This window comes from Sceloporus occidentalis, unplaced genomic scaffold (assembly GCF_023333645.1).
Source record: "Sceloporus occidentalis isolate IW3139 unplaced genomic scaffold, rSceOcc1.0.p SCAF_4, whole genome shotgun sequence".
Classification (NCBI taxonomy): Eukaryota; Metazoa; Chordata; class Lepidosauria; order Squamata; family Phrynosomatidae; genus Sceloporus; species Sceloporus occidentalis.
The window spans coordinates 29,206,220-29,233,032 of NW_028316984.1; the positions used below are offsets into that span (position 1 = coordinate 29,206,220).

At 41.3% G+C, this 26,813-nt stretch overlaps 1 protein-coding gene across 1 annotated transcript in view; it reads right to left on the reverse strand.

Moving 5' to 3' along the window:
* The window catches only part of ANKAR (ankyrin and armadillo repeat containing), a 47,712-nt gene that overhangs the window by 14,283 nt on the left and 6,616 nt on the right, over positions 1-26,813 (reverse strand). Inside the window, exons 4-14 of the mRNA XM_089519605.1 lie at positions 25,908-26,023; positions 24,176-24,353; positions 21,683-21,902; positions 16,598-16,627; positions 14,983-15,030; positions 13,369-13,576; positions 8,610-8,818; positions 5,706-5,813; positions 3,140-3,384; positions 1,449-1,617; positions 368-609 (exon numbers count right to left, since the gene is read on the reverse strand). Of these exons, the coding sequence (XP_089375731.1) occupies positions 368-609; positions 1,449-1,617; positions 3,140-3,384; positions 5,706-5,813; positions 8,610-8,818; positions 13,369-13,576; positions 14,983-15,030; positions 16,598-16,627; positions 21,683-21,902; positions 24,176-24,353; positions 25,908-26,023 (1,773 nt within the window). The remainder of the gene's footprint in view (positions 1-367; positions 610-1,448; positions 1,618-3,139; positions 3,385-5,705; positions 5,814-8,609; positions 8,819-13,368; positions 13,577-14,982; positions 15,031-16,597; positions 16,628-21,682; positions 21,903-24,175; positions 24,354-25,907; positions 26,024-26,813) is intronic.

A 26,813-nucleotide genomic window follows, 5' to 3' on the forward strand; every position in this document is an offset into this window, starting at 1 on the left:
ACCAAGCAATAAAAATGAGGTTGCAGTCTTAAGTAGATTCCTAGTGAGTTAGTCTGATTGAACTTGGTAGGATTTTTTTATAGTTTTTTTGTGGGTTTTTTCAGACAGAGCTCTGAAGATGCCAGCCACAGATGCTGGTGAAATGTCAGGGAAAAAATCTTCTAGAACATGGCCATGTAGCCCGAAAAAACCCACAAAAAACCATGGATGCCGGCCGTGAAAGCCTTCAACTTCACATTGGTAGGATTTGTTTGTTGGCGAACATGGTTAGGATCAGGTTATGATGTTCTATAGAGATTCCAGATAACACAATACTAAATTATATTAATGTACAACACATCTGAAAGAAGAAAAGCAAAATACTTGCCTTCAGGAGCTTTAAAAGGAATCTTGTCACAGACTTGGCTAGAAATCTCATCTGGATGTAACTGTTCTTTTCACAGAGTGCCTCAATTGCCATTGCTCCTTTCACTTGGACACTGATTTTTCTTCCTCTGAGCAACTCAACTAGAGGACCAATGACATTCGTCTCAGCAATGGCATTCTGCATATTAAAATTCCCACGGGCAAGTTCTGCAATTGCTGCTGAAGCCACTGCCAGTAGCACATCTATATACAGAAAAAGGAATAAAATAATAAAAACCAACCACTTTACTGAAATAAAAAACCATAATAATGATGATGGTATGTTTGTTATTTTATGTTTATTGGGCAGTTCACAGATTTGTTTTATTAATAACTCCGTGCTGACCTAATTAATGATCCCCTGATGACAGCCTTAAATATAATCTACTATATTCTACTATATCTAAATAATTTTGCAGTCATTAATTAACATCTTTGATTTGTCTCAAAAGGAAGGAAGGAAGGAAGGAAGGAAGGAAGGAAGGAAGGAAGGAAGGATATTTGTGGCAAAGGTGCCACAATGGCAAATGTGAATATGAAGCAGTTATAAGATGGTCAGTCTAGCTCACAACAGCACAATTGCTTAACAAGATGATAGAAATTATTTTTAAATGGCAATTTCTAGAATGCAGACCGAATTGATTTTAATTTCCTATCTACTATTTATTAGATTATGTTGTTACATGCTTTCAAATCGACATTGACTTTTGACAATCAAATCGTGGGCGACCAAATCAAACAGCAATACCAATTTAAAAAACAATGTAACCAGTAGTGGAGCAAGCTACCTTTCCAAACATTTTAGTGAGGAGAAGAATTAATTACTTTTAAAAAGAAATTTCCCAAGCTCTGGATAATCTCTCAGCATTGCAAGATATGTAGTGTAACTGGTGGGCCAGATATTTTACTGGATAGTAAAATGTCTGGTCATGTAACTAGTTTCATACAGCTGTACAAAATAGATCCTCACAAGTTAAACAAAACACCTATCCCAACCACTGAGTTTAATCAAAATAGTATTAAAACCCAACAGTTTTCATTACCTGAATCTGAATTTAAGAAATCGACAAGTGGTTCAATGCCATTGGTTTCTTTCACTCTCAGTTGGTTCTCATTGTTGTTAAGGCACAATACTCGGATGCAATTTATTACATTTACTAGTAGATCTTCTAAATCATACTGTAACAGGTTAACAAGTGCAGGAATTGCACCCTGTAGAAAGAAAACACCCATATGTACAAATAGTGCTGATGAAAACAGCAGATTCCATTAACTGTCAGATAGTTGCCATAGCTGACCATGGATGGATCCTGAAACAGCATTGTGGGGGTTGGACAGAACAGTTCTTTCTGTGTCAGTGGAATACTTGTGATTCAGTAGAAATTTTGTCTTGCATAAGGAGAGGATTGTTGTTTTTTTTGCCAACAACTCCCCAATCCTGTAACACCCCCAAAATATACACTTAATAGTTACCCCCTTCTTGGGTAGTGGTGAGTTGGCACTGGAGGTTGCAAAAGAAGAGAGGAATAAATAACTCTTACTGCTTTTTCCACTAGTGGGAGTATTCTCAACGCACTGCACTCAGAAATGCTCTTGCTAGCAGAATAAAAGCTGAAGTCCAAACCTATACATTTGATTCATGGTGGACAAATAAGGAGCCACTCTCAAGAACACATACTCCTCCCTTGCAACACCTCCTCACTTTTTCCTTACCCGGCAGGTTAACAGCCACAGTGTGAAGTTTAATCAGGGTTTTCTGATTAAAAATACAAAACTTCAGCTTAAAGTCGTTTTCAGGTACTAGTTGATGAGAATTCTGACTACAGTTGGCCCTCCACATTTGCAGCTTTGACTTTTGTGGATTTGATGATTTGCAGTTTTTATTAATATGTTCTCTCTAGGAATCTCTAAGTCCTCCAGCATAATTCTGCCAGAGGTTGACCGTAGAGTTGTGCTGGAGAACCTAGAGGTTCCTAGAGAAAGCACTTCTCTAGGCATTTGTAGGTTTTCCAGCATGAGTCTGTGATCAACTTCTGGAAGATGTTGACCGCAGAGTTGCACTGGAGGACATGGAGATTCCTAGAGAGTTTTGTTTTTTTTTATTTGCAGTTTTTCCACATTCTCTCAGCCAGTTCATCATGGCTTCTTTTTGGCTCCCACAGTATGTTCCAATACTCATTCATATGGTTATCTACTAACCTTGGATTTAGGCAATAGCCCCAAATGAAATTGTACTTATCACCTCATCTCCACACCCACAAAGGTTTGCATTCCTATGGACATTCTCACACACAGACTGCTATATAGATCTGTCCCTGGGCTTTCCACTTCAACACATGCATCTGAGAAAGTAGGCTCAAGTCTATGAAAGCCCATGCTACCAACTTCTCTCTTCTAGTTAGTCTCAAAGGTGCTGCAAGATCCCGTTGCGTGTAATTAAGATTAGTTAGACTGTACTGCTTGACTATGGTTAAAGAGGAGGGAGGAATTCAGAGGAAGAGTGCCAAGAAAAATGCTCCCATGTAATTCCCAATTTGTTTATCATGATCAATAGGGAACCAGCCATGTGTCTGTGGTGTGCTCTTGTAGAATGGAAATAAAACCCTCCCACTCTGGATTACTTGCAAAAAGCTTCTGGATGCTTTTTTCTCAGTTATGAGACTCGACAACTTCACAAGGTAGAAGCACATTTTCTTCTTTTAGGCCATTTTTAAATATGGAGTGACAGACCCACCTGTTCAGCAATGGTGACCTGATTATCATCCAGCTGGGCAATATCATATAAAAGGACAGCACAACGAGATAGCAGTTCAGGCTCATCAGTATCCAACAGCTTAATTAATACGGGAATGCCCCCTGCTTCTACCAAAGCTCTAGCAATCGGATTATTGATGGAGATGTTACTCAGCACCCCCACAGTGATGCACTCCAGCACAATGTCATCGCTTTTTAACAAGTTGATTAATGAGGGTATCGTACCTGCATGCAGAAGAAAAGAAGAAACAATGCAGATGTCAGTTTAACAAGCACAAACATCTTATTCTTCAAAACAAGTTCACAATATTATTCAGAAATGACAAGCATTTTAAACAAAGTTTTTATTCTTCTTTGATTTCAATTTTTTTTGTTGTTATGCTGATTTTAGGTTTCAATGACATTCACTACTTTTAGGTTGAAATCACATCTTGCTGGAAGGCAATTAAGACTTTTTAATGGATTTCTTTATCCACTAAAAAGTCTTAATTGCCTTCCGGCAAGATGTGATTTAAGCCTAAAAGCAGCACACGTCATTGAAACCTAAAAACACCATAACAAATAAATAAATAAAACTGGAATAAAATGTTTGTTTATGACCAATAAAAAGGACAATATGCAGAAGCTCAAATGACAAGAAAATCTAAAACCTGAAATCATTAACTTAGAATAAAATAACAGACCATAAGGATGTATTTTTCATTTGGTGCAAAGGTGTTCCATGAATACCTCTAGAGCAAGTTTTCCATAAATGGGTGTCACATCTGAATAAAGCCTTTCCCTTTGTGCATTAACATATCCTCCAAAGGCACGCAAACAAACCAAGTCTGACAGAGAAATGTGAAAGGGAACAAAAGTGCACCAGCAGTAGATACTTTATGGGATGAGCACAAATGACATGTAGATCTAAATATAACTACTGTACTAGCTGTTATCAGTGGTTTTGCCAGAGTTCATACATTTGTTTGGCTACATTCTCCAGTGGCAAAGGAGCAAGCTCATAACTCATCCTCTCCATCACTCATTGAATCTAAACTGATTCGTCCTTCTAGCTTCATGCAAACATTGGCCAGCATTCCATTGGTGTCATACAGCTCCATAAGTTCCTATAGAAGCAGTTGAACTTTTCCCCTCAATGCTGAAAAGGCCATATTCATCATTTTGCGGTGTTACTGCATGGGGCACCATTATGCATGAATATGGTTGGTACACAGTACATGGGTATGCACTAGTACACACTGCTCATGTTGATATGCATGTAGTGGCATTGTTTGTCTCTGTGTGGCATGCTTTCAAGTCACTTCTAACCTCTGACTCTAAAGCAAACCTGTCACAAGGTTTTCTTGGCAAGTTTCTTCAGAGGAGGTTTGCCATGGCCATCCTCTGAGGCTGAGGGAGTGTGACTTGTGTTTTCATGGCTGAGCAGGGATTCAGACCCTGACCTGCAGAGTCACTGTCCAATACTCAAACCACTGCACCACACTAATTCACTAATAAGGTGACATTACTTAGCTCCATGAAAGTAAAGCTACACTCCATTTTCTCAGTGTATGACCTCAGCCATTGGTTCATGCAGAAGCCTAATTTGTATAATCCCTACTCATTAAAAACTTGCAGGGGAGGAGATTGGGTAAACTGGACCTCTCTTTGGATGACCAAATGTACTGTTTATCCCAAATATTGGCCACAATCTTCTTGATGCCTTCCACAAGAGTAAGGTCCCCCATGGAAATGGTTGAATATTTTTGTCTGATGCAGAACATCTGTATTCAGTTCAAGTTTGGGGAAGCAGAGCCCCACATGTGGTACAGTCAGCCCTTCTTATACACAGATTTTTTATACACGGAGTCAAGCATACACGATTTGAAAATGTTCAAAAAAGTATAAATTTCAAATATCAAACCTTGATTTTCCAATTTTTTATAAGGGACACCATTTTGCTATGTCATTATATTTAATGGGTCTTGAGTACCCATGGATTTTGTTATCCACTGGCGATCTTGAAACCAAACCCCAGCAAATAACAAGGGTCCACTGTACCATTGTGCATTCAGATCCACACACGTATGTAAATGTGCACATGCATGCAGATATATATGTGACTGTCCATTCAGCTGCATATGGGGAGGTGGCTCAGTTGTGCAATGTTCTTATTCATGAAATTGCTTCCTATATGATAACTGATCTGCAAATATATATATACAGTGGACTATTGGCATTCTATGAGGTTTGATTCCAAGACCCTTCCTGGATACCAAATTCTGTGGATGCTTAAATCTTATTATATGCAATAGGGAGGTAAAATGGTGTCCCTTATATAAAATGGCAAAATCAGTTTCCTTGCTGGATTTAAAAAAATATATTTTCAAGCATTATCCATGGATAGATAATCTGTGGATACAGAGGGCTGACTGTATAATCATTCAGTTTATTTGCACATGCATAGTAAATCAACTTAGAAATGAACTGCTGGAGATATTTTGAAAGGACCACCTGTAGCCAGAAGACAAGGGAAACATTTTGAACGAATCATCTGTATCTCTCACCTGCATCCAAAATACACTGCCAGTAGTTATCTTTGGCTAGGCAAAGTACTTCTAAACACCTTACTGCCATTTCCTTCTTCTTACGACCAGCTTCACAGTCCAACATACCTGTTGAGAAATTAAAAGTAACCCGAAGACACTTGCTAATTGTGCAGAATGATTACACACCATTCCAGGTTACTTTGGCAATAACATCAGTTCACACAGTTCCTTTTTTCATTTTAAAGAAACTGCCAGGTTAGTAGTAATTATGAACAAAAGAGAATAAATGCATATGGCTTTCTTATTAACAGTAAAGTAAGCTGGCATTCTGCACAACAATGTATGCATTTTTGTGCAACAGGCAGGGCATTTTCAGTAACAGCACCACAGTTGTGGAATTCCCTGCCAAAGGCAAGTCAAGCTAGCATCATGCCTACTGAGCTTCCACCAAGCAACTGCATTATTTTATATGGCCTTTGGTTCTTGAAACCAGGGTTGTCCTTGGTTTTAACTGTGTGTTTGTATTTAACTTTTTACATTGTTTTGGTTTGCTTCTAAAATGATGTTTTAGGCCCCCATACAGTCCTAAGGACTGACTCTTAGGGCACATGCATCATTTAAACAGCAAACCTCCAAAGTGATCCGAAGCAGCTTTATTTTGGCCTGTATGTATGGGGCCTTTGTTCCTTTTATCTCTTATACATCACTTTGTTGGCCCTGGTGGGCTAAGAAGTGCTAAATACTATAGTAAATAGATAATAAAATAAGTATTTTTCTTCCTCACCAATACATCTCTGAAGAGCTAATGGTATTCCTATAGCCCAACGGTCTGCCCTATATGTGGCTTGGGTAACTCTTATTAAAAATTATCATTTCTAATACTGTATAAGGTAAAGTCCATGCCTCAGATTTTACACTAAGATACAACATAGGCTAAGAGACTAATATTGCAAGTGGAGGGAACTATGAGAAATGGAACACACTGCTTTCCTTTTGCATGGTACAAATCGTACCAAGAGCTGTTGGTTCCTAAAGTTTTGTGTTTTTGAGCAAGGCTCTTCCAACTTCCTTTGATGAAGCTTTTATTTCTTGTATGCCTAAATCATGCAAAGGCTGCACCAGGTGTGAAAACAACAGACCAAGATGGGCAAAATTTGGCCCTCTAGACAGAGGTGACCAGATGTCAGAACTGCAAAGGAGGACAAGGCATCACAAAATGTAGGATGTTGAAGAAAAATTTAGGACATTATAAATAAAAGCCGAAAACACTGATATTAAATGTAAATTCATGCTTCTTTGTCATGGACAAGATTTTGAAATTCCTTGTTGACAGAAGGTTAAAATGAAGGACATATCCTGGAAAAGGAGTACGTCTGGTCACCCTGCCTATAGACGCCTGCAGCTCCCAGCATTCCTCAACATTTGCTAGTTGATCAAAGGCTGATGAGAGTTGCAGTCCAACAGCACACTGAGGACTGCACTTCTCCCACCCCTGCTATAAACCATTTTTGCTTTAAACCTTGATTTTACATGTTGGCATAATAGGGCATTACCTTACCCAGTTTGGGACATCTTGTGTTCCACAATACAACTTGGGAGGCAACGCACTATTGCTAACAATAATGTTCAACGTTTTGGATCTTCTGTTTTATTTACCGGATATAGTCGACTATAAGTTGACTTCATGTAGAGGTCAAGGGCAGATTTTGGGGCCAAAATTATGGATTTTGATATGACCCATGGATTAGTCAAGGGTAAAACTTAGGGGCATGTAAGAAAGTATCTAAAATATGAAGCAAAGGAAAATAATGCCAAACACCTTGCAAAATTGCAGCAGGACTAACTGTTTTTGGTCACCTTAAGGCTTTGCTTCCAGGGCAGAATATGCTCTTGTCTTTCACAAGAGAATGGTTCCTTTTTTACATATAAGAGTTAAAGTACATCACTTACATTGACCCGTGGATAAGTCAACTCAGGTTTTTCTGGTCCATTTTTGGACAAAAATTTCTAGACTTATACATGAATATATACAATAGGTCAAGACAGTCTCTGAAGATTTGGTTCCATCCAAATTTTGGATGATAATTACCATCATCCCTGACCATTGGCCATGCTGGGTCACATGAATACATAAAGCACCTGGAGCAGAGTCCAACACTGAATGATATACACTCAACCCAATTGATTTCAATGGGTTTACTAATGAGATTGCAAGGGAAACGATAGCAACTGCAATATACAAACTCATAAATCTCAGTATAATTCAGGTTTTGACTGAAAGCTCTCTGTCTCTTCCACTACAGATCAAAAGTCAGTGTGTTCATAATCTGGTCTGCCATTTCCCCCTTCACCCTGTACAATCTGGTTCTGCCACCAAGTGGTAATTTCTTGTTCTTTCTGAGTGATGATACCTTTGTAGAGTGAGAGCTGCTGCAGGTCTGATCTACACCATCCCACTCCTTTGGAAAGACAGCATCATAAAGGACACTTGGGTCTAATCTGCACTTCAGAATTTGACACTGGTTTATTTGCCATGGCTCTATCATATGGAATCCTGAGATTTGTATTTTGTTGTGGTACCAGAGCTGTCCCATAAAGAAGGCTAACTGTCTCACAAAACTACAAATCACAGAATTCCATAGCATTGAGCCATGGCAGTTAAAGCAGTGTGAAACTGCATTGTTTCTGCAGTGCAAATTAGACCTTTTAGTCATCACTCGGCATGCTATCTGCTGCACAGTCCAGGAATAAAACATTTCGATTAAGACAGTCTGTTTTATTGATTTATTTTGTATTATTGTATCATTTTATTGATGTAATCCCGCCTTGATCCGTGGGAGAGGCAGCAAATATATATTATTATTATTATTATTATTATTATTATTATTATTATTATTATTAAAAGAAAATGTACATGTTTACCAACAAGAGTTTTCCAAACTGGGAGATCAGGATTATGTAGCTCAATTAGGTGCTTCAGAACTTCTGTGTGAAAGTTCAGCACTGCCAAATGAATGATAGTATTTCCTTCACTGTCCTTTTTCAGCCAGTTGGCTTCAAGAGAAAACAAATACCGGATAGTATCTAATGCTCCAGACGTAGCTGCAAGTAAAAGTGGAGTGGAGAAATACCTGTAGGCAGGAGAATAAAAAAAAAGTATTGTTATATAATAACAAACCAACCAACAACATGAAGGCGGGATACAGACGGGCAGGGGAAGACGTCTTGGAGGTGTATTCTGCTGAATACGGAGCCTCCAGACCGCCCGCCCCGGGGGCATGGCTCAAGAGATGGGGCTTCCACATGGGGGGCAGTGAAGACGCCTCACCTGGGTCCGTTTCTGACCCGCAGTTTCCAAACCGCCACCTCGGAGGACGCTGCAAAGAGAGAGGCAGCTTCCTCATGGGCGGCCAAAAACGGGGCTTTTTTTTTCCCTTTGCCGGCTGGCGGATGCGCAGCTGCGCAGCTGCAGCGCTAAACAGCGGCGGCAGAAAGCCTATGGGCACATTTAAAGTGCCCAAGCCCCTTTAAAACTTTTCCCCCCGCTCTGCCCAAGAACAATGGTGGTCTCCTGCCAGCTGGTGATCAGCTGGTGTTGGCATCCTTGTCCGCTTGCACTTTGCCAGTGTCACCAGCATCATAGATGCCTCCTCTCCTTTGGTCCCCGCGCTCTTGCTGAATCTGCAATGCACAGCTACAGCTGTCTCCGCTGCCACCGCTGTCCCCCTGCCATCCCCCATCACCTCCCTTGTACATATGTAAATATTTACAGTTTTAGCGGTTTTTATTGTTAGGTGAAAATGGCACAGGAATGTGTGTAGGGGTTCACTTTAAAGTCCAAACTTTCCAAGCAGCGCATGCGTACATGTTGCTCTAGGGTTAGGGTTAGGGTTAGGGTTAGGGTTAGGGTTAGGGTTAGGAGTCTTAAAATGCGCTGCAGCTGTGCTGCAGCTTCCACACCTGCATGGCAGCTGACGCTGCAATTAAAGCCTGACTGCAAACTGCGCATGTTCCAGGACCCTGACTCATTATGCGACGCAGCAGACACGGAGCTTTTAAATGGGCAACTTAAATTAGTGGCGTAGCAATTCTGGCGTACCGGTGCAGCAGCTTACAGACGGAGCTGCGCAGCTGCGCATCAAACGGAAAAGAAGCGGAGAAAAGCAGCACCTTTTTAATGCCGCTTCTTCCCGCTTGGGGCGTGCGGGGGGCGTGTTCATGGCGGCATTCAGGTAAGGCCCGTCTGAAGGCTCTACCTTCATGATGTCATGAATACACCCCTTTTTGCCCATCTGTATCCCGCCATAATGAATAAAACAGAATGCACATACAGTGGGCTCTTGATATTTGCTGGAGTTTAGTGGATATCAAAATCTGTGGATGCTCAAGTCCCATTAAATACAATGGCATAATAAAACAGCATCCCTTATATAAAATGAGCAAAACAAGGTTTGCTTACTGGAATTCATATATTTTAAAAATATTTTCAAGCCATGGATGCTTGAATCCGTGGATAAAAAAATCCATGGATATGAAGGGCTGACAGTGTTGACTTTTAGTGAAAAGTGGAGGCCTAAATAAAAGAGAAAGTTACAGCACAAACGTCTCATATATGTTCAAAGGGAGAAACACTGCCCAGTATACAATTGCAGGCTTAAGTTAAAACAGTTGATTACCTTAGAAAGGAATATCTTTGAGTCTGCCAAGGATTTCAGAGCATGAACTAAGATACTACATTAGGAATTTAGCTGAGCGAGATCACTGTGCATTGCATTTGCAGAAGCAAAGCAGCCTTATTTAGGATTAGAAAGGAATGAGGGAGACAAAATACCAGATTACTTTAAAACTAATAATGAGTTAATGGTAGACTTTTAGTACACTGACTGGTGGTTAGATTTTGGCAAGGACATTCCAAGTCCTATTTGGAGTTGCTGAGATCTATCTATCTATCTATCTATCTATCTCTATCTATCTATCTATCTATCTATCTATCTATCTATCTATCTATTTTATATCCTGCCTTTTTCCCAGCATGGGATTCAAGACGGTGATGAGAACATGGGAGTGACAACTAAGTGAACACTACATTTGAGTGAACATAACTGGTAGGCAGCCGAGTCTCACATTGTCTGGCTTTATTTCTGAGCAATTGTGTGCACCACCAATCTAGACTGATCCAACTGTGCATGCATAGAGATTTAAATCTCACTGCCATTTCTTTCTAAATCCTCCCCCCTCCCCATGCCATACAGCAATGGAGGAAAAGATAAAATTGATCACAGAGAAACAAGTAGGGAAAGGCTTGATTTTATTTAATAATTCCCTTCAGTTTAAGCATTACTAATGTGGATAGATGCTCCACCGCAAACCTATACCCCTCCCTACAAACTTAGTAACCCTTCCGCTGGTGAACAATATGAAGCCTTTGGATTGGTTGGGCTTTGTAAAACTAATATAAATCTGGTTTTCTACCCTGGCCTAATGTGTGCTGAATTTTTTTAGGTGCCCTGAGGTACAATGAACTCAAATTGCATGCTATTTTACATCAGTAGTGCTTAAATTAAATTAAATAATCAAAGAGTATCAAGCCTTTCCCTTACTTGTTTCTCTATCACCAATTTTATCTTTTCCTCCATCAATAAAAGGGGGAGGGGGATGATTTAGAAAGAAATAGCAGTGAGGTTTAAATCTATATGAGAGGGAGCCATCAGGCAGACCCAGCAACATCGGGGACTGCCTGAAGGAAGAGGCCCCTCCCTCTTCAACTGTCATCTCGGCCTCAGAGGGAGCCATCAGACAGACCCAGCAACATCAAGGTCTGCCTGAAGGAAGAGGCCCCTCCCTCTTCAACTGTCATCTCGGCCTCAGAGGGAGCCATCAGGCAGACCCAGCAACATCGAGGACTGCCTGAAGGAAGAGGCCCCTCCCTCTTCAACTGTCATCTCGGCCTCAGAGGGAGCCATCAGGCAGACCCAGCAACATCTTGGACTGCCTGAAGGAAGAGGCCCCTCCCTCCTCAACTGTCATCTCGGCCTCAGAGGGAGCCATCAGGCAGACCCAGCAACATCAAGGACTGCCTGAAGGAAGAGGCCCCTCCCTCTTCAACTGTCATCTCGGCCTCAGAGGGAGCCATCAGGCAGACCCAGCAACATCGGGGACTGCCTGAAGGAAGAGGCCCCTCCCTCTTCAACTGTCATCTCGGCCTCAGAGGGAGCCATCAGGCAGACCCAGCAACATCGGGGACTGCCTGAAGGAAGAGGCCCCTCCCTCTTCAACTGTCATCTCGGCCTCAGAGGGAGCCATCAGGCAGACCCAGAAACATCGAGGACTGCCTGAAGGAAGAGGCCCCTCCCTCCTCAACTGTCATCTCGCCTCAGAGGGAGTCATCAGGCAGACCAGCAACATCAGGGACTGCCTGAAGGAAGAGGCCCCTCCCTCCTCAACTGTCGTCTCGGCCTCAGAGGGAGCCATCAGGCAGACCCAGCAACATCAGGGACTGCCTGAAGGAAGAGGCCCCTCCCTCCTCAACTGTCATCTCGGCCTCAGAGGGAGCCATCAGGCAGACCAGCAACATCAGGGACTGCCTGAAGGAAGAGGCCCCTCCCTCCTCAACTGTCGTCTCGGCCTCAGAGGGAGCATCAGGCAGACCCAGCAACATCGGGGACTGCCTGAAGGAAGAGGCCCCTCCCTCTTCAACTGTCATCTCGGCCTCAGAGGGAGCCATCAGGCAGACCCAGCAACATCGGGGACTGCCTGAAGGAAGAGGCCCCTCCCTCTTCAACTGTCATCTCGGCCTCAGAGGCAGCCATCAGGCAGACCCAGCAACATCGGGGACTGCCTGAAGGAAGAGGCCCCTCCCTCTTCAACTGTCATCTCGGCCTCAGAGGGAGCCATCAGGCAGACCCAGCAACATCGAGGACTGCCTGAAGGAAGAGGCCCCTCCCTCTTCAACTGTCATCTCGGCCTCAGAGGGAGCCATCAGGCAGACCCAGCAACATCGGAGACTGCCTGAAGGAAGAGGCCCCTCCCTCTTCAACTGTCATCTCGGCCTCAGAGGGAGCCATCAGGCAGACCCAGCATCATCGGGGACTGCCTGAGAGCTGGTGGAGGACTACTTCTGCCGCTGCCCCCCCTCCATGTCACCTGGGAAGAAGCTCCCCAGAACTGTGGAGGACTGTCTTGCCGCTGTGGTGGCTTTTTACCAGGGGGGAGGGGTCAGTGAGAGAGGGGTGTTTTTATGTATTCTTAATTGTTTTATTGATATTTGCTGTGAACCGCCCTGATCTATGGAAGGGCGGTATAAAAATAAAAAATATTATTATTATTATTATTATTATTATTATTATTATTATATGCAAGCACAGTGGCATCAATCCAGATTGGTGGCATGGACACTTGCTCAGAAATAAAGGCAGCCAGTGTGAGGCTTGGTTGCCCGCCAGTTATGCATTTCATGTAATCACAATGGGTACGTTTAGCCCTAAGCTCTTCAGGTTTAGATATAGGCAGGATTACCCACAGCCCTGGCAGACACCTGCATCCATGCATTCAGTCACTATATGGTGCCCCTTTCCCAATTGTAGAAGTGAAAAGCATCCAAGTGCTGAAAGAGCCAGTGAGGCCATGACACTGGCCATGCCCCACCAATGTTATAGTGATTCCTAGTTTTACGCATACTTACTTAGCTCGTGTTTCAGCCTCTATCAACTCTGGGTTTTTTCGGTAGAGAACTGTGACACAGGTAACATTGTCATAGAAAGCAGCATAATGTATAGGCATCCATCCTCGACTGTCGGGAACACGGTAGTCTGCTTTTAAGGCCAGGAGGAAATGAAGTCCTTCTAGGGAACCACACTGAGCTGCCAGATGCAAAGCAGCAGGACCAGATGCTAGTAGGCCAGAGGATGCAATAGAATTAGTGACTTAGTCCTGGTGCACCTAAGTCTGCAAAATCTAAAGTAAACGCTTCCAGACATTTGAATAATTGCTTGTTGTTTTATATCAATGCTCTCTTCTTTTCATAGAAGAAATATGGATATAACTTCTTGTCATTAGGGATACAGCCCGTGAATGTATTGGTAAAAGAGAACTCTTAATAATAAACACCTAGTATTTGTGTGTCATTTATTCATAAATAAAAATATTTATATTCCACCCTTTTCTTGTTTGTGTTTTCAGTGTGGTGTTACAGATTAATACAAACAATTTAACCCAATTTCAGGTTAAAACGACAAAATGGCTTAAATAGAACAGAAACCTATTAAACTTGACAACATCATTAAAATAGTTGCGGGAGCTACAAAAAAGCCTTTGCATTTTTAAAAATAATTTTGACACAACAAAATGCTTCTCTCACAGGAATGAGAAAAGCATGTATAATACAATTTTATAACTTTATAAAACATTGATATAGACCCCAACATATGATTAAATATGGTATTTAATAATATAGTATTCAGAAACAAAGAACTCCCCCTTAGTACATCAGCTCCACAGAATTTATAACCTTTAAAGTGCTTAATTTTAGCCGGATTATGTTCAGTATTTTCTACTCTTTGTATGAAAGTATAAAATGAGGAAGAAATCTATACTTGGACTCCAGCATACAAAAATGCTATTTTCTGTATTGATCGATAACAGGCTGGAATCGCAGGTGCAAACTGATGTTAAAGCTGAAGTGGCTAGATTGTTGGATTAGGACTCTGAGAGACCAGGGTTTGAATTCCTGCTCAACCATGCACAAGGATGGAGGCAGAGGTACAATCCACATTTCTGTGCGTTTTTTGCAAATTTCTTCATCATCGGTTTAATATAATATGATTATGGATTAGCTCAACTACAAATTTATAGCTGAGTAAGTGTAAGTGGCAAATAAATGTAACACGGACACCAACAGTCACCAGATATAGCCTTGATGCAGGTTTTTTTTTAAAAAATGAATAGAATAGTTGGAACTAATTATTTTCAACAGAACATAGTAATCGTGAGTAAATTTCTCTGGAATGGACCAACATGCTTTCAAGAGTCCTGTTCAAAATACATAATTACATTTTTACATTCTCAGTACGCACACCTACACCTTTACATCTTGAATGAAGATATGCATTTTACCTTCCACTGATACAGATGAAATACTTATTTATATTTATCAGTATGTAGATATCTTCATCACACACATGTGTGCGCATGTGCACGCACACACATACATACACACACACCTATGACAATACTTCAATCCCAATAATTTAATTGGCCTCATCAAATGAAGGGAACACTGATTTCATTTGCAACTCACCAATTCCTTCTGTGGAGGCATCTTTTTCAAAGATACTCATTCCTAAAACTAAATAGATTTGTTTTGAGGCAAAATAGATAATGTGATATTTCTGCCAGTGTGATACATATTTTAAAAAGATACATGTTATTTTTACTAAAGTACTAATCACACTAGCATACCTACAGTCACATAATGATCTTAACTATGCAAAACGTTCATTGTCATCACAAAATACTACAGTGTCAACATTCCTCTACATTCACTTTGCTCATTGACGGGTACCTGGGCAAAAATATGAAACTGTAACATGCTTAATGATTTCTGATATACACATTTTTTCACTTAATACAAGTCCTTATAATGCCCTTTCATTAGGATTATGAATCCTGTGAAATTCTGTCTCAAATCCCAATTAACATTCCCACAAAACAAGGCAGGTATGAGCCACCCTGAACTGGCTCTTAAAACTCTCCACTGACACACTCTTTCCCACTTGCTCCTCTCTTTTAATAGTCACTCCTCAGGCATCCCCCACCTTTGCAGCCAACCTGACTCTGATTGGCTATTGGGGAAACTACACTCTGCCAGTGACTCAACACAGTCATTGATAAAGATGTTGAATAGCACTGGGCCCAGGACAGAACCCTGTGGGCCCCACTGGTCACTTCTCTCCAGGATGAAAAGGAGCCATTGCTGAGCACCCTTTGGGTTCGGCCGGTCAACCAATTACAAATCCACCTAACAGCTTGTTTAACCCAATTCTATATCCACAGCATTCCCTGCATCTACCAAGCTGGTAATTTTAGCAAAAAAAGGAGATCAGATTGGTTAGACATGACTTGTTTTTGAGAAACCAATGTTGACTTTTTATGATTATGGCATTCCTTTCTAAATGTTCACAAACTCTGTTTAACTATCTGCTCTAGAATCTTTCCTTGTACTGATGTCAGGCTAACCAGGCGGTAATTGTTTGGGTCCTCTATTCCTCCTTTTTGAAGATGGGGACAACATTTGTCCTCCTCCTGTTTGCTGGGGCTACTCCTGGTCTCCAGGAGTTCTCAAAGATTATGGAATGCTTGAAAAGACAGAAGTGTTCTGCAACTGATTTTTGTGGATTCCCATTCCTAATGCATGTTTTATGTCCATTTGTCCTTTGGAGCAGAAACTGGCATGCTTGCCCAATGTAGAGAGCTGAAGGGCAAGTTAGAGTAGTGGTTTTTAACCTTTTCTTTACCAGGAACCCTATTTAAATAACTTTTGTTGCCATGGTCTCCCAAGTTTAAAAGCCAAACAACAACAACAACATGTACCTGAACACTAACAATTACACTATCTGTTACCCTCCCACACAGGCACAAGCAGGGGAGGGAAATTTTTTCTGCTACTCCTTCCTATCGGTATGTGGCTGGACTGGCCTGAATGGCAATATGCAGGTCCAGCCAGCCTTTCCCTTGGATCTTGTCACTGAACTAGACTAATGGGGCTATGTCTTTGCATTCATAAAACTAGTTCAACATTATTTAGTATACAGTGCACATGATTTTATTTTTATTTAAAAACAACAACTCAGAGTTTAACTTTTAAACACTTTTTAAAAAAACAACTCAGAGGACAACAGATATTTATGACTTACTCTTTGACTCAGGTTTCTGAACACGTTTTCCTAAAACAAAATATAGTTGTTATGTTTGTGGCTACTATATCTCTTTTTTCTTGCAGTACATATCAGCCTGTTATTTGCTCTAATGATAACAACAACAACTACTACTTGTATGATTCAGGCAACATATTTATAAATTCAGGCAATGTATTTGTAAATGTATTTATATGGAACACTCAAAGACATTTGATAGTTCTGATGAGAAATCTGTATTCAGGACAAGAATATGAGAAACAGATTGGCTCTTAGTTGGCAAGGGGGTCAGGCAAGATTTCATTTTATCACCCTACTTGTTCAACCTGTACACAGAAATCATCATATGAAGAGCAGGATTAGACTCAGAAGAAGGACTGAAGATAGGAGGAAGGAAAATCAACAATTTAAGATAAGTGGATAACAACATACTACTAGCAGACTTGGAACAATTTCTAAGGAGGGTCAAAAAGGAAGTGCAAAGACATGCTTAATGTGGAACGTAAAGAAAACAAATAATGACAACAGAGGACCTACATACATTCGACCTAGACAATGAAGAAATTGCTATAAAGATTTCTCATACCTTAGCTCAAACATTGAACAGATTGGAGACTAAAGTCAAGAGATAAGAAGATGATGAAGAATGGGGAGGGCAGCAATAAAAGAAGCAGACAAGATCTCAAAGAGTAAAGAAATATAATTGAGCACTAAAATTAGGACTAGGACTCCTAGATCCCTTTCACACTCAGGGCCTGAACAGACAGGCCCAAATAAAGCTGCTTTAGATCACTTTGGACGTATGCTGTTTAAATGATGCATGCATCCTAAAAAGCCGGAAGCTGCGCCAAAGCCATACCCCAGTTCTAAGGACTGGAGCGCGGCTTTGGCGCAGCTTCTGGCTTCTTAAGATGCGTGTGCCATTTAAACAGCATACCTCCAAAGTGACCCGAAGCAGCTTTATTTTGACCTGTTTGTTTGGGCCCGTAGTCTCCTTAAGCCAGGTGTCCCCCATCCTACATCTGTGCATTTCAATTTTTCTACCTAAGTGCAGTATTTTACATTTCTCCCTGTTGAAGTTCATTTTGGCGGGTTACAAACTGCCATAAAATACGTATTGACTACGTATTAGGGTTAGGAAGGGGCGGTGCTTCCGCACCCCCCTAACCCTAGTATGTAGTCAATACGTATAATATGGCGGCAGCCATTCCACACGGCCGCCGCCATATTGACGTAGTGGACACTGTGCATCTGCATGTTGCGTGGCGCTTATGAAGTCGCGAGTGCGCCATTGGTGCCTTGCGGCGTTATAACCGCGCCGCAGGAAGAAGCTCCATTTTGGAGCTTCTTTTTTGCTCCGCGAGGGAGTCGTGCGGTTTGGCTGCTGCCAAACACTCCCTAGTTAGTTTTGGCCCAGCTTTCTAATCTATTAAGATCATTTTGAATTTTGATCCTCTCCTCTGGGATATTAGCTACTTCTCCTAATTTGGTGTCATCTGCAAATTTGATAAGCATGCCCTCTATTCCTTCATCCAAGTAATTGATAAAGATGTTGAATAGCACTGGGCCCAGGACAGAACCCTGTGGGACCCTGCTAGTCTCTTCTCTCCATGATGAAGTGGAGCCATTGTTGAACACCCTTTGGGTTCAGCTGGTCAACCAATTACAAATCCATATAACAGTTACCTTGTCTAGCCCACATTTTACCAGTTTGTCTGCAAGAATATCACGGGGCACCTTGTCAAAGGCCTTACTGAAATCGAGATATGCTATATCTACAGCATTCCCTTTATCTACCATAGAGGCAATTGGAGATGTCCCATCCACAAGGTCACCATGAGCTGAAGTTGACTTGAGGGCAGTTAACAACAATTTATAAAGCAGATAAATTTATTGGAAACAAAACAACACTATAGTCTATTATTCATGGAATCATGGAGCTAGAAGAGATCACAAGCGTCATCCAGTTCAACCCCCTTGCCATGCAGGAATATGTAATCAAAGCACCCCCCAACAGATGGTCATCCAGCCTCTGTTTAAAAACCTCCAAAGAAGGAGACTCCTCAACTCTCCGAGGGAGTGTGTTCCACTGTTGAACAGCTATTATTAACAGGAAGTTCCTCTTAATGTTTAGGTGGAATCTCTTTTCCTGTAGCTTGCATCCATTGTCCCGCACCCTATTCTCTGGAGCAGCAGAAAACAATCTTGCTCTATCCCTTTAAGTATTTAAAGAGGGCTATCATATCACCTCTTAACCTTCTCTTCTCCAGGCTAAACATACCCAGCACCCTAAGTCAATCCTCATAGGACATATTTTCTAGACCGGTCACAGTCATAAAAAAATAAAGCTTGCAGAGCTAGGAATGTGTATTCAGAAATAAACTCCACTGATATCAGTGAACCTATATCCTAACTGGGGTCATAATAATATTTCTATATGTGAGGAGTACATCACATTTGAGAATTCTCTGAGCTTTTTACTTGACTATGAGCGTCATGAACCAAATGGTCCAGCTTTGTCTTGGCCTCACATCATCTAGTATAGATAACACAGGGCAAAACAGTGTGGCAGAACTGGAGGATCTGGTCTGACCCCAGGATAAAGAGCCTTTATCCTGCAGTAAAGTAGCCCTGTTTTTTCACAGAGTTTCTAAGAAACTCCACAGCAAAATTGGGCTGGTCAGACAGCCCCTCCCTATACATCTTACCTTTTTGGCAGGCAATCCATAAGAGGAGACCCCCAGTCATCCCATCTGATGCAGAAACAGGGCACCTGGCCATGTGGGTAAAGCCAGGCACCCCATTTCTGCATCAGATGGGGTGACCGGCAGGCTTCTCAGATGGACTGCATGCTGGAAAGATAAGGAGTAGCACACTGGCCCCAGGTCCAGGTTTGGTGCAGGTTAGATGTGTGAACACCTGCATTTCCCCATGCTGACCCAGGGACTAATTTGAGTGAGCACTGGAGCCAGTATAGCACTGGCTCAGCCCATGCTATTCTGGCCTGTCTGATCATGCCCTATGAAAAAAGAAGCATTTGCAATGAAAATGGAAATTCTAACCAAATGAAGTTTCATTTTTCATTCAAATCCCACCTAGGCACTTTTAATTTCCTGTATGTTTAATCTAGGGATGTTAATATTTAACTATTTACAAGTGAACAATATCCATAGTTTTCTCTCCACTGTAGAGAAGAATATTTCTGTGCTGTTCTCCCCCAGCATTCACACATTTGAAAATGTTTCTGGAAATTGTTCTGTGTACACATACACACAAATGTCCTCTGTGTGTGTGAGAGCTGTGGGGTTTTGTGTAAAATAGCAATAGCAAGTACACTTCTATCCTTCTTATCAGTCCACTTAAGCACTCCCTAAGCAGTTTACAAAGTGTAAACTAACTGCCCCCAACAATCTGGGTACTCATTTTAGCGACCACAGAAGGATGCAAGCCTGAGTCAAGCCCGTGGCTGGTATTGAACTCGCAATCTTATGGTTTGGGAGTGAGTGGCTGCAGTACAGGCATTTAACCACTGCACCACCAGGGCTCTCTAAGCATTCTTTCAAAACGCTAGGTTTGAGCGGTTTCAGTGAAAGATTGCTGTTTTCTATGGAAAAATAGCATTTTTGCGTGCACACACACACACACATCTTCTGAAAGAAAAATCTTGTGCAGAAAACAGAATCTTGTGCAACAAAACAATGTGGCTATTTTTCAGGCAAAAATACTGGGTTTTGTGCATGATTTTTTTGGTAAGATTTTTATTGTGCAAGATTGTTGAGGGTTTTGCACAGTGGGCCTTTCTTACCCATGGGCTTGCCATCTGCAGATTTGAGCTTCCATGGATGGCAAGCCTTGTTGTTTTTAATGGAGGTGCATGGAAGCAGCTGCTCTACTGGCCGTGTGTACATCATGCTGCAACAGGAAACAACGGGACTTGAGGTCCTGCATTTTTTGTTATCTGTGGTGGGGGTCCGGAATGGATCACCCATGGATACAAAGAGATGACTGTAGCAATCTTGCACAAAAAACCTATGTGACTGTCTAGAAATAGTAAGCTTTGAGCAAATCTCCACAATTCTAATTAAAAAATCATCATATATTTCTACACAGAAAAGTTTCCCAAAACAGTTCAGGATGTGTGAGTGCCAGATGGATGATTAAACTTTTAGAAATGGGCAGACTATCAAAAAAGATTAGAGGCAAGATAACCACAGACAAAGAAGATTACTGGGAATGTGGTCACAAATTATTGGATAAAGAATGGAAATCATGAATATTACAACCACGAGACATAGACTGAAGTATCTCTTTCTGAAATCAGAAATGTTAATTAGACAATTTGGATGAATATTATGTGAGACAGAGTTTAAAGTTATATAAAAGACAGAAAATATATACATACATATACAGCAAAAAGAATTTGAATATATTTAAAATATGAAAATTATAGGCAATAGAGATATATTACGACTCTGGGTTTAAGGGAAGTTACTTATATGGTTGTGTACTTTAAGAAGACATAAATAATTGATGAAATTTAAATAGACTTTTGTATACCAATATAACAGAAATCAATGAATATTTGTTTATTATTTTACATTGTTTAATTTATTTTTTAATAAAAATATAGTTTTTAAAAAAGAGAGATTCAGGCTAAACCCCATTGACATGGAAACCACCGGTAATTATTGCAACTAGACCAGTAATTGAATCTTCTTTCAGCACTGGCAATGATATAGCATCCTCTCCCACATGTAATAGCAAGACGCTAGAGCAGTGGTTCTCAACCTTCCCAACGCCACAACCCTTTAATACAGTTCCTCATGTTGTGGTGACCCCAACCATAAAATTATTTTTGCCCTGGTTCCTAAGAACACTGGAAATATGTGTTTTCCAATGGTCTTACGCAACTCCTGTGAAAGGCTGGTTTGACCCCCAAAGGGGTCGCGACCCACAGGTTGGGAACCGTTGTGCTAGGGTAAGACAAGAGGTTCTGTCCTCACATCACATCTGAGGATCTATTGCCTGAGACAACCACCACAATTTGCATAGCATTAGGGTTGGCCCTGCTCAGCAGATTCTTACCTTGGCTAGCTATTATGGTGCGCTTCTGATTCATAGCTAGGGGTGATTTGACCACCTGACATATAATTGCCACTCGGTTGTGCATAGCAGCATGGTGGATCAGTGCATAACCTTTTTCATCCGTTGTTGTGAGGCTGGAGATGGATGTCTTGCGACAAAAAGTAAGGAAGACAGCAGCTAGCCCTCTTTCAGCAGCAGCTTTCATGCCAAATGCCAGACTCTAAAACCACATCGTGTACAAGGCACGTTGGGAGGAAAAGAATAACAATGAAATATACCAGATTCCAGTTATGCCAGGATGCTTAGCACAAGAAAGTAATTTTATTCAGGTCTTTTTGTCCTGTTGTAAACTGACAATATAAAATTAAAATTTTGAGCCAAGTTAAACTTAATTCTAGGGCTTGTACAGACTATGCAAATTGTGTGGAAATTCTTGTTTTTTCTTTATTCTCTATACAAAAGAAAATAATCCCCCCCTTATTCTGCACTATCTTCTTTCCATTTGTTTTGGTAAGTATTTTCATAATGACCCTCTCACTCTGGTTAGGCAGGGGGTGGGGGAGTGAAATTGGAAAGAAGGTACATAGGCAATGGCACCCCATGCCCTTATTGGGAGATGACACTCATTCCACCAATGCTGGATGAGATGCCCAGCTGTTTGGACCACAGAGCTCCCTTATACTGTATACAGGTCTTTGAAACTTTGGTTCCAACAACTCTGTTTAATCCCACTGTTGAAACTGAAGTGGGGGATAACTGGGCCCTTAATTGAGTCCACTATTCCTCTTTCCCCATCCTTCCCATACAGAGAGTATTCTAAAACCAGTAGGCCTAAGGGGTTCTAACTTTCTCTGAGGTGCCCAAATTGACCGAGGACACCAAATTATTTAGGGAGGTTAAAGCCAAAATGTAGCATCCAGTGTGGTATAGTGGTTCAAGCATTGGATTATAATTCTAGAGATCAGGGTTTGATTCCCTGCTTGGCCATGGAAACCCACTGGGTGACCTTGGGTGAGTCACACACTCTCAGCCTCAGAAAACCATGTAATAGGTTTGCCTTAGGGTCAGAGAGCCAGTGTAGTGTAGTGGTTTGAGTGTTGGACTATGGAGAGCAGGGTTCAAATTCCCACTCTGCCACAGAAGCCCACAGGGCAAGTCACACCCTCTCAGCCTTCAGAAGACTCCATCAGAAGAAACTTGCCAGGAAAATCCCATGATAGGATCACCTTAAGGTCACCATAAGTTGGAAAGGACTTAAAGGCACATAACAACTACAGAGCCAAAATGTATAGGAAAGAGCTCCCAACAGATCTTACCAAATTTGGAGATGGACATTCAAAAGTTAAATGTGGTTGAATGTAAGCAAGTTTAATGGGATGCACTCTGAGACACCCCCCCAATCTAATTTGCAAACTGTTGGCATGTACTATCTATGGGGTTTCCACATTTTCATATCTAGAGCCAGGCATGTTCTTAAGTGGTCACAATGACTAGGACGCTTCCCCATAGGAAGGGTACCTTGACCTGATGACATGTGAAGGATCTAGGTAATACAAAAATAAAGATTAAATGGGTTTGCTGATCTCTCTGTGCTCCCACCAGGCTGACTTGCTGAAGGCCACCCAGTACTCTTCTGTAGTGGAGTGGGAATTGAACCCTGGTCTCCCAGAGTCCTTGCCCAACTCAAACCACTACACCATGCTGGTGCTTTACTGTAAAGGATACATCCCATTAATCTGCCATTTCAGTAAATACATTGACCCATGAGAATTTGTCCACAGCTTGACTGGACTTTTTCAATACCCATTTTATTTACAGCTTTTAAATCCAGCATATTAAATGCAAGGATGCTTTTAACATCATATCTAATCTGGTCCAACAATGCTTCTGTAGCTCAGGGACAACAGAAGGAATGGAAGGATGGAAAGGACCTGAGTACCCATTCATTATTTGATGATTTGAATGTATGAATGTCTTCTTTTGCATCTAACTGCCAGAAAACCCCATGATAGCGTTGCCATAAGTTGTTGTTATTGTTGTTGTTGTTGTTATTATTATTATTAATATCCCGCCTCTTCCGACTGAGGATCGAGGCAGGTAACAACAAAGTAAAAAATTATTTGGAGACACACAATAGCAACAAGGCAGTTGAATAGTGACAAATGTTACCTCTAATTCAAGGCTCTTCGAGCTGTCACTTCCCTCACATACTCAGCTGTCAGTTTAATGCAAAAATTTCTTAAAGAGAAATAAAGTGGTATACATGCACTTTTGAACTGGCCCACAGAAGCACAAGGAAAAATGAGGCAAAAGAAATAAGGCCCTTCAACAACAAGGAAGAAGAGGTAGATTTTTCAGAGCAGACACCTGGAATATAATATTATTTTGAGTGGCAGATGAACAAATTGGCTCTGAATTGGCTGTCATGACAATAAGAATATAAATGTACTGTACAGTCTTGCTAAAACATCCAGTCCCTAACTGAAAACATACCTTACACTTAATTGCTTTTTTGTAACCAAATCTTTTCTTGAATAGATCCATTGCTTGAATGTCAGTTAATGGTAGCCTTTTGGGTTTAAGCGTGCTTATTAGTTCATTTATGGCGCCCCACCACTGGCTCTTAAAAAGCAGATAAAAAGGTTCAAGTTCAATGCCGATTACATAATAGCTGGAACATGCAGAAAGGGAAGGGGAAAAGAAAACACAACACAACACAAACCAGAAATTTTTGAAACTGTGTTGTAGACTGTGGCTCATAATGCCAAATTTTCATAATGTAAATCTAACCTGTACAACTTATGACCCACCAAACCAAGGATGGGCAACTGCAAGGGAAGCAGGATTCAATTTTCTCCCTCTTCTCCCTACAGGCTGCACCCATCCATCCTGTCCCAAATGTAATTTCATATTCTGCCATATATCAGCCAACCTGGCAAGTAGGAAATGGTCTAATGTCACTTCAAGCTGCTATTTTGGCTGAAAACAGAATTACTTGGGGAGGAGAGTTCTATGATGTATGGAAGGACATTTTTCATCACTTTTGGGGTGTGTTAGTGCAGTTTTGGGGTGAAAAATTGAAAATTTTACTTCAAATTGCTAAGGTGGTAGAGGGGACTGGAGGAGAGTTGGGGGGGGACACAAAAGTGGAGACACATGTTGTGGTTCACCAGGGACTTGACAAACCTAATTTTGCTCTCTCCCTGGCTCAGAAAAATTGTGGGATAGGGTGAGGGGTGGAAGTAGCTAGCTGGCCAAAATATATGGTTGATAGACTCCATTCAGTACAGAAGATCAAAAGATGTACATACTTCTTTTAATTCATCTAAACTGATTCATGGAACACTACAGTGAGCCTGAACCATACTTCACTTTCAGCATATGCTGAAGCTGCGCGAGAATGTTATCAATGGTGCCCCCGCCTGCAGCATGTGTGTCCTATGGTACTGCACGCACGCACCCCATGTGGGTTCCAGAATGGATCCCCCACATAAGGGAAGGGAGGACTGTATTATGCTTTATAGATTTCTTGAGATGGCACACAGGGTTCATGGCTCTTCATTTTTGTCCATACTGCAATTTCAGTTGTTGCACACCTAAGATCACCCATTGAGCTCTACAGCTAAATGGAAATTCATATCTGTCTCTCTATAGTGCTATCCCAATACTCCAACCCAAGGATGGGCAAGATGCAAACTGTGCAACATATACGTCCCACAGGCTGTTCCTGTGACCCCCCCCCCCCCCCAATCATCCTCATTTGCTACAGCCACTGGTAAAAGCAAGGCACAAATGTTGATAGTGATGCCTTACAGTCGTATACACTTAGGCCTTTTCTTCGCTTCCTGAAAGTAGGAGATTGCTCTGCTCTGCTAGTCTGTAGGGCTCTGTGGTGTGGGAGTGTGTGTTGCAACCCTTTTGCACCATACACAGCCATAGCATTTGCTACAGTAGTCAGCAGCAGCGTAGGCTCTGGTGGGTTGAGGGATGTCTAATGCAGGCCACCCCACAAATCCTGCTGAGAAATTGTCCAGCAGCAAAACTCAATGCTCCATTTAATTATTCCCGATTCATTGTTCCTTTCCCCTTAATTATCTAAACTCACTTATTCAAGATCAAGATTACCCCGTATCCTACAGTGCAAGTGAGGGATGTGTTTGGTTATAGTGAACTTTCTAGTGAACCATTCCTAGGATAGAATAGAAAGCATCCTCATAGTCTTTACCTCTTGCCATCAAAATCCATTATTGGTATGGAATAATGCTCTCGATAGGGTGCATCGGGGTCAAGCAACTGAGACAGATGGTTTGTTGCACACGTATGTATTTCATCATAGGCAGCCTATAACAAGAAACTGAAAGTAACTAGACATGCTTATGAAGCATTTGTTTTACTTACACCAAAACCAAGAACTAATTTAGCTAGATTTAGTCTGTAAAATATTTAAATACGTTTTTAAATCTGTTCAAATTATTTTTATTGTTTTAAGTTGTTCTAGGCTGTTTAATTGATTTTATTTGTATGCTACTCTGTGATCCTAGGATATAGGGTGTGGTATAACTATGTTAATACCATTAATTAATTAAATATATTAATATTTATGTTGTTGTTAACTGCCCTCAAGTTGACTATGATTTATGGCGACATCTCCAAGCCCCTCTTTCCTCCACTGCTTTGCTTATTATGTCTTGCAAATTCATACTTGTGATCTCCTTAATTGAGTCTATCCATCTAACGGTCTTCCTCTCTTTCTATTTCCCTCCACATTTCCTAACATTATTGTCTTTTCTAATGAATCGTGCCTTCTTATGATGAGGCCAAAGTACAGCATCACATTGATCATCTTGGCTTCCAGGGAGAGTTTAGGCTTGATCTGTTGTTCAAGAGCCCACTTGTTTGTCTTTTTGGCAGCCCATGTAATTCTTGGTACTCTTCTCCAGCACCACATCTCAAATGAATTGATTTTCTTTCTTCACTGTCCAGCTGTTCCATTCACATGATGATGGGGAGTAATAATGGCTTGGACAAGTCTAACTTTAGTGCTCAGTTGTATATCTTTGCTCTTTGGGATCTTTTCTAGCTCTTCCATGGCTGCCCTTCCTATTCATAGTCTGCAGTCTCTTTCTTGACT